Source organism: Pinus tabuliformis, chromosome 1_1 (assembly GCF_031772625.1).
Source record: "Pinus tabuliformis cultivar Carrire ecotype Pingquan chromosome 1_1, CPIR1, whole genome shotgun sequence".
Classification (NCBI taxonomy): domain Eukaryota; kingdom Viridiplantae; phylum Streptophyta; class Pinopsida; order Pinales; family Pinaceae; genus Pinus; species Pinus tabuliformis.
The window spans coordinates 206727658-206740722 of record NC_142297.1 but is presented as its reverse complement, the minus strand read 5'-3'; the positions used below and the strand labels follow the sequence as shown (position 1 = coordinate 206740722).

Below are 13065 nucleotides of genomic sequence, written 5' to 3'. Positions count from 1 at the left end.
AAAAATTATTTCGAAAAAACTACCCGTGCTCTGATACCATAAAACAGTGTGAAACACGCATATAGATTTCAATGAATGAATTGATTAATCATGAGCAAGCTGAAGCTCAATAATAATACAGAGATATTTACAATAATAGAAACATCAAGTTTCTATGTAGAATATGGAAACAATCAGTTTCATCTAAGAAACTGCTAAAAGAATAAAAATAGCAACAACTAAAAGAATGAGCATTAAATACTAAATAGGAATATTCTAATAGATATTCCTTGATGCCTTCAAGAGGTATCCTTCTTGCTTTGATGATAGTCCCAAGGTGCTTGTCACTTCTTGAACCTTTTAATGATGCTCTAAAGGTACTTGATATTTCTTCAAACTTATTTTAATGGTGGTCCCAAGATTCTTGCTTTATTCAAAGACTTTCTATAAAATCTTTCAAGAGTGAGAGATCCTTCTTCAAGATAATGATCTACAATCAAGAGCTTCCAATTAAAGAGAGAGAAAATTTCTTCCTTATACCTTGCAAATAATGTCTTCTAAAGCCCTCAAAGATCTTCCAAGGTGCTTCTTTCAAGATGTCTTCAAAAGTCTTTTCAATTTTGAATAGAAGTATATGGCATTAAAATATTAAAGCATCTACAACATAAAATAAATACATTGAAACATAAATATGATAAAATAACTAATATATAAGATGTGTAATATCATTTCTAGCGCTACATCATACATAACAGTGAATCATGTCATGAATAGTCAGTCCTGACTCCTGAGTCCCAACTCTGCTTCAAAATATTAACAAAAAATATAATAATGTATCTCATATAATGAGTCATAATGTCATATACAATGAAATGAACCAAATAACTAATACCACTGATTTCCTCTGCCCCTCTTGTGAGAAAATGCAATAGCTTTCCCTCTAGATGTAGATGCCAATGGAGTTGGCAGTGGACTCTGTTGTGCTCTAGAAGCTGAAGAACTAGGATCTACATGAGGTAGACCACGTCTTCTACGGGTGACAGGGGTAGCTTGAGTAGGTTGTGTCACTTCCTCCTCCTCATAAAAAAATCAACAAAAAAAAAAGTTCAAGATTTTTTCTTAATAATCGCGATAATTTCAAGTTATCGCAATTATTTCACAATGTTTTGCGAAAAAAATTCACGTAATAATTGGGCGATAATATCGCCATTTTCAAAAAACCACGATTTTTCGATATTATCGCGATTATATTGCGATTTTCGCAAACATTGGATGAGCGTTCTTTCCTTAGAGTTCTCCTTGCATCCTTATGTTCTTCCTTGTGACTCTCTTGTGTCCTTAATTATGACCTTTCAAGATGTTTAGAACACATGTCCTCATCTCCAAGCTGCATTTTCCTTCTTCATGTTAGCTTTGATACCATGTTGAGAAATCTATATGGCAACACTTAGGGTGATTTTTCTTACTTGATAATTGCTTGTGATAGTATATTAACTTCTTCTTCTTATTACTATTATGTTATCTTTCATCAAACAATTATCAAAACCATAAAACAAAGAAGATCACAAAAACAATGAACACAAGATGTAGGCTCTCAGCTAGGGAAACACCCCTTTCTTAGGGGAAAACTTAGTCAAATTTTTTCTCTTCTTATAAAAACAACTTCAAATGAGAAATCCAAGACCAAAACCCTAGACCAAGACCTCCTCCAAGCACTAGGTTAGCTCTCCAACAAAAGCCCTTCCAACTAGTCAAAGTCAACCAAGTCAACAAGGGTCAAACCCTTCTAAAACTGCTGCAAACTCAGAATTTCGGCTCGCAACATCTAAATTCGGGACTTGCAGTAGGTCTGCAACTTCTGCCCCCTGCAACATCTCAAAATTTCGCATGTGTGATAAAAAATAGTCTAGAAACTAGGTTAGAACTTTGATTTTCCTTTCTCCTTGCTTCAACTCCTTTCTTCTTTGACTTTCTTGGCTTCTTCCTTGAATTTCACTCAATTGCAGTTCGAACTTCCTTGTGATTAAGGTTGCTAATGAGGTCGAAATCACTTGTATTTATACCCTTTTTGAGGGGTCGAATAGCCTCTTCTAGGCCGACTTGGATTGGTAGGGTCGACTTGGTCTTGGAGGTCAATATTGACAATTTTGACTCAAAAATAATTTTTCTTTCTTGTTACAAATTTGCCCAATAAGGTCTTATACATAGGACAAAGACTCTCTTGACTCATGACACATCTCTTTTTGACTTGATAAACCTTAAGAGCATGAAATGCATGCTTGACCTAGATGGCCACTTAAATGGAGCATGAAACCCATGCGTGAAAAATAATAATTTTCTTTTTTCTTTTGATATATACATAAGATATACATATTGGCATGAGTACAATGACAATGGAGACCAAACATAGTTACATTTTCAACACTTAATGCCTTCGATGACTAGTAGAACCTGAAAGGAATTAATTAATCAAGTAGAATTTGAAGGTTCCCGTAAGCTTTGCCATCTAAAAATGATGACATGTTGAATGCGAAGTTACTTGGTTCAAGTTTGTGTTTGAGCTTGATGACCATGAAGTTTGACAAAATGTTGGCAGTGCAAAACTACGTATGAAAATTTGGCATTATGCTCAAGAAATTATAAAGCTAAAATTTGTTTATATATATATATACCATGAAGCTTGACAAAATGTTGGCAGTGCAAAACTATGTATTGAAATTTGGCATTATGTTCAAGAAATTATAAAATTAAAATTTGTTTGAATATATATATATATATATATATATGATAACTTGGAAATTATATGCCACTATTAAACATATATTCAAGATATATTTCAAAAATATGATATCTTTTTCAAAAATTAAAAAGATGTTAGATATCTATAGTGGAAGTTTGAACTTTGGCCTAAAATTTGACTTGAAATTTGGTTGGAAGTATGATTCAAAGTTCGACAAATTGTGACTCTGAAGTCTGAAGTTTGACAAATGCGGTGACTAAACATGAATGCATTGGGCTAAGCATCTTTGGTTTGAGTATCAAAAGAATGTAGCAAGGGACCCATTGATATCTTTGCATAAGAAATGAACCCTTCAATACTGTGACCATAGAGCTAGTGCCTCCCTCGTAAACAAGGCTAAGCATGATTCATTTGGATATCGAAAGAAGATGGATAGAGATTTGAGACTCCCTGGTGAGGCAATAGAACCGTCCTTGATTCTCATTGCCAACAGTGCACCAAAAAATAAAGTGATCTTATGATGCTATAAATACACAGTTGAAAATTCACTAGTCACGAGGGTGAAGGTTTATGAGCCTTAGGTTTATTTGTATGTTATTATTATTACTATGATTTTATGTAATGTATTTTAATTGTACCATGTTAATTTATATACACTGCATAGATCTCTGTGCTTGCACAACATATGTATGTGGTGATGCTAATTAAAACCAATATGGAAAAAATGATGTTTGATGTCTATTGTCAAAATAAATTGATGCAAAAAAATCTTCTTATAGCAAATCCTGGGTGATTCTGACAACATAGAAATGTCCCTCATAGGGCAACCTCTTAGTGAAAGGACAACCATAAGCAATATTCACCCCTCCCTCCCCAAAAAGAAAGTAACATAGATCCATCTTAACTGTGTATCTTTTAAGCACCAAGAGAATTGCACCTTGGGATTTTTATTAATTCATCTTGATGCTAAATAGATACAGGGTTAACATGGATCCATGCTATTGCATTTAAAAATGTTACAATATTTCAATGAAGGATGCACAATGTCAGGCTAGGAGGTAACTCCATGAATTGAATTGTTTTTTGCATTAAGATGGAACATGGATCTATACATGGAGAGGGAGGCTATTGGGTTTCATCTCCCAATGTCTCTTCGTCTTCCAATTCTCTTTATTTTGCTATTTACAATATTTACATGGATTTACCTAATACCAAAGATTAGGTTTCAACATTCCCCCCTTAATTTGAATGGATATTGGTGAGCCCAAACATGATTCTGAATCTTTCAAACTTTTCTCTTCCAATTGCTTTGGTGAAGATGTCTGCAATCTGCTCATTTGTGGAACAATGGCGTAGGTGGGTTGTCTTGGCCTCAACATGATGCCAAATCAGATAGTATTTTGTATTGATGTGCTTCGTTCGATCATGGAACTTTGGGTTCTTGGCCAACTTTATTATAGAAGTGTTGTCAATCAAAAGAGGAGTTGAATGCACTTGTTTCTCCTGCAAATATTCCAGAATTTTCCCGAGCCACACAATTTCCTTTGTTGCTTAAACTACTGCCACATATTCTGCCTCAGTTGTGGAATCTGCTGGAACTGATTGTTTGCGTGACCTCCAGGAGACAACTCCTGATCCAAGACTCATAACATAACTTGAAGTAGATACCCCAATTTCTTTATCTCCATCGAAGTCTGAATTAGAGTATCCAATCAAGTTGAAGTCGCCCACCTGTGTATACTTAAGTCCAAAGTTTTGAGTTCCCTTCAAGTACTTTAGAACTCTTTTTGCAGCAGACCAATGACCCTCACAAGGCTTTTGCATAAACCTGGAGAGGATTCCAACAACAAATGAAATGTCTAGTCTGGTAGTAGTCAGGTAGTTGAGACTTCCTATGAGCTGTCTATACTTCGTTGCATCCTCAAATTCTTTTCCTTCAGTGGATGTGAGCTTTAAGTTTTGTTCCATTGGAGTAGTCAAATGATTGCACTGAGCCATGCCAAACCTGTTCAACAGATCTCCAATATACTTCTTCTAATAGAGGAATATAAACTTTAGATGTTGAGTTACTTCAATACTAAGATAGTAGTGAACATAGTCCAAATCTGTCATTTCAAAACCTTTCCTTAATTCCTTCTTTATGGATGCAATGTAGCTCTCATTGTTCCCTGTCATCAGAAGATCATCTACATACACCACAAGATATATAACTGTTTTGCCAACTTTCTTGACAAACAAAGTTGCATCATTAAGATCATAATGTTTGAAGTTGAATTTCAGAAGATTCTCAGTTAACTTCTCGTACCAGGTTCATGGTGCTTGCTTGAGGCCATACAAGGATTTTACAAGCTTGCATTCTTGACCCTTCACAACAAATCCTTTTGGTTGGGACATAAAAACATTCCCTTTCAGATTTCCATTCAAGAAAGCAGTTTTTACATCTATTTGATGGAATTTCCAACCGTTCTGTGCTGCCAAGGCAAAGAGTGTCTGAATGGTAGCCCATTTTGCTGTGGGGGCAAAAGTCTCCTCATAGTCGACCCCTTCCTTCTGTGCAAAACCTTTTTCCACAAGCTTGGCTTTATGCTTGTCAAGTGAGCCATCTGCTTTATACTTGTTTTTGAAGACCCACTTGCAGCCAATTGGTTTGGTTCCCAATGGAGGATCAACTAGCTTCCAGGTGCCATTCTTTATCAAAGCATCATATTCTTTTTGCATTGCTTCTTTCCATTCATCATGAGAAACAACTTCTTTGAAGGAAGTTGGTTCGAAATCTGTAGACAAATTCAGTTCACAATCATAAGAAACATCCATATCAACCAGTGAATCAGGATCGTCTGCATTACCTCTATTCTGTCTAGTTGAGCTTCTTGTTCCTGTCTTTCCAAGCTCATCAGGATGAACACTTTCAAGTGTCTTTGTCAGCGATTTTGGAGGACTTTTCTGAGATGACCTAGGATGCTCAGTTGATTGAGTTGGGGCTGAATCAAGATTTAGTCTCCCAATTCTTTCAAACACATCACTCAAAGTGTCATCTGGATAAGTGGCTGGAGCTTCATGTGGGGGAGAGAGTGCTTCAAAAGAAGATTCCACATATTGATCCAGTATAGGAACCCCCCTTCAAGATGTGGAATCTCATTATCAAGCTCTTGAACAGATTTTGCATGTTCGAATCTATCCAAGCGACCAAGTTGTCGCTCAACAACATTGTCAACCTTGGAAGATTCAAGAAAGATCACATCTCTAGATATTATAAACTTTTTCTTGACTTCATCATAGAGACGATATGCTTTGGAGGTATTTGAGTATCCCAAGAAGATACACTTGCTACTCCTTGCACCGAGTTTGTTTATCTATTCCTTAGGTATCAAGGCATAACATGTGGAACCAAAGACCCTGAGATGCCTCACCGAAGTAATGTGGCCATACCACATTTCATAGGGAGTCTTGTTTTTGATAGCATTAGATGGATACCTATTCTTTATATACAAAGCACATAGAAATTTATTAGCCCAAAACAACAATTTAACATTCTTGAAAAACATCATGGAGTTTGTCCTGTTCATTCTTTCAGCTACTCCGTTTTGTAGGAGATTGTAAGGCATGATTGTTTGATGTTTGATCCCATGCTGGCAAAGATAGTTTTCAAATTTGTTTGAAGTGTATTCTTTTCCATTACCAGTGCGGATAGAGCCAATATGAGATTGTGCGTCATTTTCAATCCATACATGAAAGTTCTTGAATGTTTCAAAAGCTTCAGATTTTTTCTTCAATAAATAAACGCAACACATTCTGGTGTAGTCGTCAATAAATGTCATCATATATTTATTACCATTTGCAGAAGGAACATACATTGGGCCACATAAATTAGAATGAATGAGTTCAAGTTTTCTATGTGCTTTGGAATGAGAATCATGAAAACACTGTTTGCTGTGCTTTCCTAAGATACAAGCATCACATTGCTTAAGTTTCCTAGGAATTGTAGGCAAACAGTAACACCATTTTTCTTCAACAAACGAAGGCTATCATGGTTCAAGTTTCCAAATCTAGCCCACCATAAAAGACTTGATGGAAATGTACCTTCGTCATAGTGAGAAATGTATGAGAAGTTATGTGCACAAGCAGAGGTTCCTTGCAGCTTCAAAAGTCTTTCTTCTTCTATCCCCGTCATGACAAGTGAGTGATCTGATGCTTTTTTGACCTCAACCTTGTCATCAAATATATGAATGGAGTGTCCTTGCTAGCGTATGTGGACCAAAGACAACAAGTTTCTCATTAGCTCCAGGAGATATAGAACATCATGTAGAAGAAAGTCTGGAAGACCAGGCAGTTTGAGCCCGATGGTGCCAAGCCCCGATGGCTTGAGTTTTGACTTGTCTGCAAAATATACTGCTCCATCGACATTGTCAGTGAATTCTTCAAAGAAATCTCTTTTGAAATTCATGTGGCAAGTTGCTCCAAAAACAAGCAACCAATCATTTTTCCATGAAGCAAGTGAAGCATTGAATAATTCTTCAGTTACTCCAATGTTGCAATGTGCTACAACATAATGAGCAGATTCAGGGGCTTTACCTTTCCCTTTGTCAGGTGTTTTACCTTTCCCTCCATTTCTTTCTTGCTCAATTCTAGCCCAAGGCAACTTACATGTGGATGCATCATGTCAATCTCTATTGCATCATATGCAATGAAGATCAAACTTTTCTCCTTGGAACTGTCTGCCCCCCTGCCTCTAAAATTCCTCCTCCTTCTTCCTCTTCAGCCACCTGTTCCTCTAGAAGAATCTTGTGCATGCTTCTTCTCCTTTGAAAGGCATACAACTTCTTCAGTAGACTGAGGAACTGTCTTCTTCCCAAAAGCCTTCTCTCTCTCAGCAAACTTCTTCTCAAGGGAGTCAAAGGTAATCTCCTTAAGGTTCCACTTGCTTCAATGACTCAAGATAATGTGAATAGGTGGGATATAGTGCCTTGATAAAAGCTATGAGAGGAATACCTATTTCAACACCAGTGGCTTTTATGTCATGCATAATGGATCTTACTTCTGATGCTAAGGCAAGAGGGTCATCATTTTTCAACTCAAGACTGAACAACTTAATCATCAATTGAACAACTTCAAGTTCAGAGTGTGAGTCATACAATTCCTTCAACTTCTTTAAAGCTTCAAAGGCATTTGAAAATGGCGAAATATATCGACTCACCTCTTCATTTACCGATGCCGCAATCAAGGCATAGGCCTTGTTCTTCTTGTTTTCTCAAATGGAAAGCTCCTTATCTGAAGTGGGTTTTTCAGGTGCATTGTCTCATTCTCTTTCACAAATCCCTTTCCACAAATCATTGAAAACAAGGGTGTGTTTTATCTTCCGGGACCACTTGGTGTGGCTCTCCTTGTCACTGAGAACTACTCACACTATGGATATTAGTGAATGCATCATATAGTCTAGTCTGGCCTCAAAAATATTTCAGTGGTTGCAAAAAAGTTGATGTATTTGTAATAAAATTCAGTGGCTATGTCTTCAAAACTTTATTAATATAACTCCATCACATATATAATTCATATGGCATACCAACCATTCATGCTTTCGGCCTTAAAAATATATATATACTCCTCATATATAATATACCTCAACCTCTCCTTTTTATTTTATTTTAAAAACTCATATATATATGACATATATGAATCATATTAAGAAAGTATTAAAGCATAACCAATGACCATTCGAATAAACACTTCAACTCAACCTTTACGCCATTATATGACCACCAAACAAAGACTTCATACTGTCTTCATGGAGTTCACCCAACATATAAAAAACAACGACCATGCCCACGGTCTTCACATAATTTTCTGATTCAACTCCGCATTCACGATAAACATTCAATTATATCTAAAAAATACTCCAAGCTGCATACCTCAATCCATGTCAGGACACAACGTTCACCACGGTCTTCACTTCGGTTTCACCACGGTTCTCAGCAGAGTTTCAATAATTGCATCCTCCGGTGCAGCCTTCAAATAAACTCATGATTTTGATGCAGAGAAAGCGAAGCCATAGGGCCATTCAGGGCTCAAGCTCTCTCCCTTGTGTGACTGGAATTTCGGCATGGTCTGTCTGCAAGGGAGTAATGCATTCAGGAGTTGAACTCACCGCAACTTGTTCAATGCACAACAGCAAGTTTTTATTCAACGCACAATAGCAGGTCTTTATTCACGGCATGGAGTTGAACATACAACCAACGCATCATACATTCAACGCATACTTCTAAATTGTTCAACACAGTGCCAATATACCACCCTCCATGCACAAGATATTAAATGTGTCCAGGCAGTTCAGACCAACATTCAGAGGGAGAGCGAGCAAGGAGAATCGACAGAGCATTCAGTGCAGAATGCAAGGAATAAAAAAAAAAATTTCTGTCAAGGGAGAGAGGAGTTACAAGGAGCAGAAAACTAAAAATAGAGGTTGGCTCTGATACCATGTTAGGCCAGGAGGTAACTCCACAAATTGAATTGTTTTTTGCATTAAGATGGAACATGGATATATACATGGAGAGGGAGACTATTGGGTTTCATCTCCCAATGTATCTTCGTATTCCAATTCACTTTATTTTGCTATTTACAATATTTACATGGATTTACCTAATCCCAAGGATTAGGTGTCAATCACATAAAAAATAGTAATTGAGACTTGGAGGGAATGTATAGTTAACCCATTCTTTTGTGATTCTTATGTTGGGACATTTTAGACATTGCTTTGGTTTTGTGTTTTTCATTTTATACATTTGATTTTACTTTATTGTTTAGTTAAATTTATGGTTTTTTTTGGTTATGCTCATTGATTTTGATAACGTTGCTATTGAAATCCATTTTTTGTATCTTGAAGCAACTGATAAACTTTTGTTCTTTTTCCCAACCTATTTTAAGATGATCTTGGAAGTTGGGTTCTGAGAGTTTCTATACATGGTATTATAAATTCTGTTTTATTTTTTGAGTTGATTGCCTTCGAGTTGAAGGTGTGAATTTGGAATTGTATATTATTGTTGCTGTGAGCTTATCTTGGGTTCCAAATTTGTTATACGTCTTTGCAGGTTCATTCAAAAACATTTGGTGATGTGATCCTAGGTTTGCTTGTATCAAAGTATTTCAAGTACAAAGATATTTGGTAAGACTATTATTATGATATTATTTTTCTTTGCTAGCAAATGATTTTTTTTTGTTTAATTGAGGAATTGAGCAATGCTTTGCTACTTTTAGGTAATTTACAATTGCAAAAATTGGAATATTATTTTTATTTATTATGAAGTTTGATGTTATTAAATTGTATTGTTGCTTTTTTAATCAGTTCTATTTCATAAAGAAAAGTTTCAGAGCCATTCCTTTCTTTAATTGCTTGATTTGGGTGCAGAGTTAGTGCTTGCAGTCCGTTTTAAATTTTTTCTTCTTTTATGTGAGAGCCTTTTGGGCCATTATCACAACGCCATTAACAATGTTTTGAGATATCTACCCAAAATGGGTCATAGCATGTGTACCATCTCAAGTATGTAAATTATATAGCACAACTATGATGCATGCCATTCAAATCTTTTGGCTCTCTACTTGTGATTTTTCATTTTAGGATCAACGTATAAAAGATTATTTTGTTGGTGTCTTTTTTCTTCAGTATCACAATCATGCTCAGCTATGTCACAGTCATTAAAGAAGTGGTTTGTTGCATCAATTTGATCATGCATATGCTGTTATATTGTTGCCTTATTAATATTGAGGAGCTTGAGTATTTTGTTTTGGGAACTTAACCGTTAATTTTTTTACATATGCCTTTTTTCGATATAAATCTTCTGATTTTAGATTAATTTGATTCTAATTAGTCAACTTATTTGCCTAGAAATTCAGACAATTACAGAAATCATATATACAGAGTAGTTTGTTCTGTTTCCAGATGCTCATAACAGATTTACAGTGATGCTTATCCTGACAGAAAAGTTCCTGAAAGAACCAAGCTGAAAAACTGAAAACGCTCTAGAAGCCTGTCCATAGGGAAACCAGGCAAGACAAAACTTCCCGAGTTAACTGTCTGACATATACAAATTGCTGGAAAAGGCTGGTTTTTCCAAAAAGGAAACATCCGATAAAAGTCAAGAAAGGAAATACTGAAAAACATCTATAACCTGGGATTACAGCGCTGGAGGAATTGAGAATGAAGGCACAAATTGGGGGATGTTAATAGGATGGTCTTGAGCATCAGCTACAGTCTCGAAGGCTAGAATCCCTCCGTGCTTTTTGGCTAACCACTTGCAGAGTGTAAGGAGCACCTGCCCCTGCTTCTCTAACATATCTGGATGAATACAGAGCTCCCAATGCTCTAATTCCAGTCTGGTAAATGCGTGAGCAACCAACATTTTGTTATACCAGTAAAGCTCCAAGGTTTTGAAAAACTTCGTGGCACGAGTGCGACTCAAATGTGTGTCAGGGATGAGTTCTTCAATATCAGCCTGGAGTGCTCTATCAAGGAGAGAACCTTGCTTCGATTTGACCTCAGCTTCCAGCATCTTCAATTTCATACGGGCAGCAGGGGAGATAGTGTGGTGGAAGGACTGTGCAGCTTCCCTGGCTGCAAGTTCAGCTCTCATGTGGCAAGCATGAGGCCATCCCCAGTGAGTTGGACAGGGAGCCATTGGAGCATAGGAAAACCAATGGTGGGGAACTAGACAGAGTATGTCAGAATAAGAGAGGGCAAGGTAGGACTAAATAATGGACAAGAGAGCCAGGAGTGGATCCATCTTTACAACATTGAACCAGAAAGTTTGGACAACACACACACATGGAGTAAATCTACATGTGCTCCACATCAGTGTCAGAGCTATAGGTCTGATCATGGATGGTTCAGGGCACCGTTGCAATAGAAAAACCTTAAGAGAGACATGAATTACCATTATTACCACTTGATTCTGCTACATGCATGGGAGCAGGGCAGGAGCGAAAGGTAGCCATGATAGAGTCGTGTCCTAGGTCACCCGTCAGTTGTCCACTTGCGCTGATGACCACTCAATTCGGGGATATGATTATTGTATATAGTTTGTGAAGCTTTTCCCATTTATTAACAAATCCTTTTATCTTAAACTACTCAATCCCCCCGGTTATATTCTTCTTGATGGGACTACTGCCATCTTGGGGAGGGAAATGTCGAATTTTGTAGCTATGGTTGGTTGTCATAATGTACAAATTTGTACTTGTAAAGATAAAATATAAATCAAATTTGCAATGAAAGAAAAAATATATTTAGCATGTTCTTCATGCTCATGATAAAAGAAAAATCTTTATTTGTCAAAAGAACATTTTTATAAGGCATGTTCTTCATGGCCTTTTCAAAACAGGGAAAATGAATTTTTCAAATTTGAAATTTGACACCACAATATGCCAAGTTGGCCCACCTATTGATCAAGCTGGCTTTGCCCCAAGAGGCACATATTCAAACCATCCAAACATGTATAAATAAGGTCATTGGACCTCCAACAAAAGGGCAATTCAGATCTCATCCAAGATCAAGCATATATCTATTATCTAACAAAAGAAGACAAGGTGATCCAGGCCGAATTTTTATGGTTTGTACAAGAAGGACGAATTTCTATGTGATTTTTCTTTGGTTTAAGGATAAATCTTTCTGTAGTTTCCCTGTGGTTTAAGGACAAACCTTCTGTTGTATAACCTCCGTGGAGAAGGATTGAAGTCTGTGGTATATCCTTTGTGCAGAAGGGTCGAAGTTTGTGGCATATTCTTTGTGGAAAGTGGTTGAGATTCCCTGTAACCTAGTCCAAGTTTTCTTGTGAAAGGGGGAGGGGCCCCAAATGAGAGGATGCCCCCGGCAGGGTGAGGGTGAGCCTGTCGAACTCTCGACCTATGGGAGAGGTAACGTGGGAGGAGACGAGCAACTCTCTGGGGGGGGAGGGGCCCTAAAAGAGAGGAACTTGAAGAACTAAAAGGCCGCCATTGCTCGACCATTGCCCCCCCACCCAATAAGCATCAAGGAAGTCAGGGTGAGGGTGAGCCTGTCGAACTCTCGACCTATGGGAGGGGTAATGAATGCTCGACTAAAGATCAAGCCTGCCATAGAGTTCGAGTTGATTGTGGTATGAAGCTGTAATCTAACTCAAGTTCCCGTGGAGTGAAGCCCAAGTTCTATGGAATGAAGTTGTGATCAAGCTCATGTTTTTCAGTGGTGTGACAGACCTTGACCGAGTTGCTCAAGAAGAATCCTTGTTGGCAAGTGAAGGAGGTTGGATTTGGCATTTTGTGGCTGTATTGTGGAAAGCATCTTGTTGGTTAGTTTGACGTTGACGTTGACTTTGATGTATCCC

The 13065-nt window shown here is 37.2% G+C and overlaps 1 protein-coding gene across 1 annotated transcript in view; it reads left to right on the top strand.

The window, feature by feature from the left end:
• Nucleotides 1-13065, top strand: part of EMB2762 (CCAAT-binding factor) — a 266353-nt gene that overhangs the window by 52486 nt on the left and 200802 nt on the right. The window contains exon 3 of the mRNA XM_089388606.1: nucleotides 9802-9875. Within this exon, the coding sequence (XP_089244732.1) occupies nucleotides 9802-9875 (74 nt within the window). The remainder of the gene's footprint in view (nucleotides 1-9801; nucleotides 9876-13065) is intronic.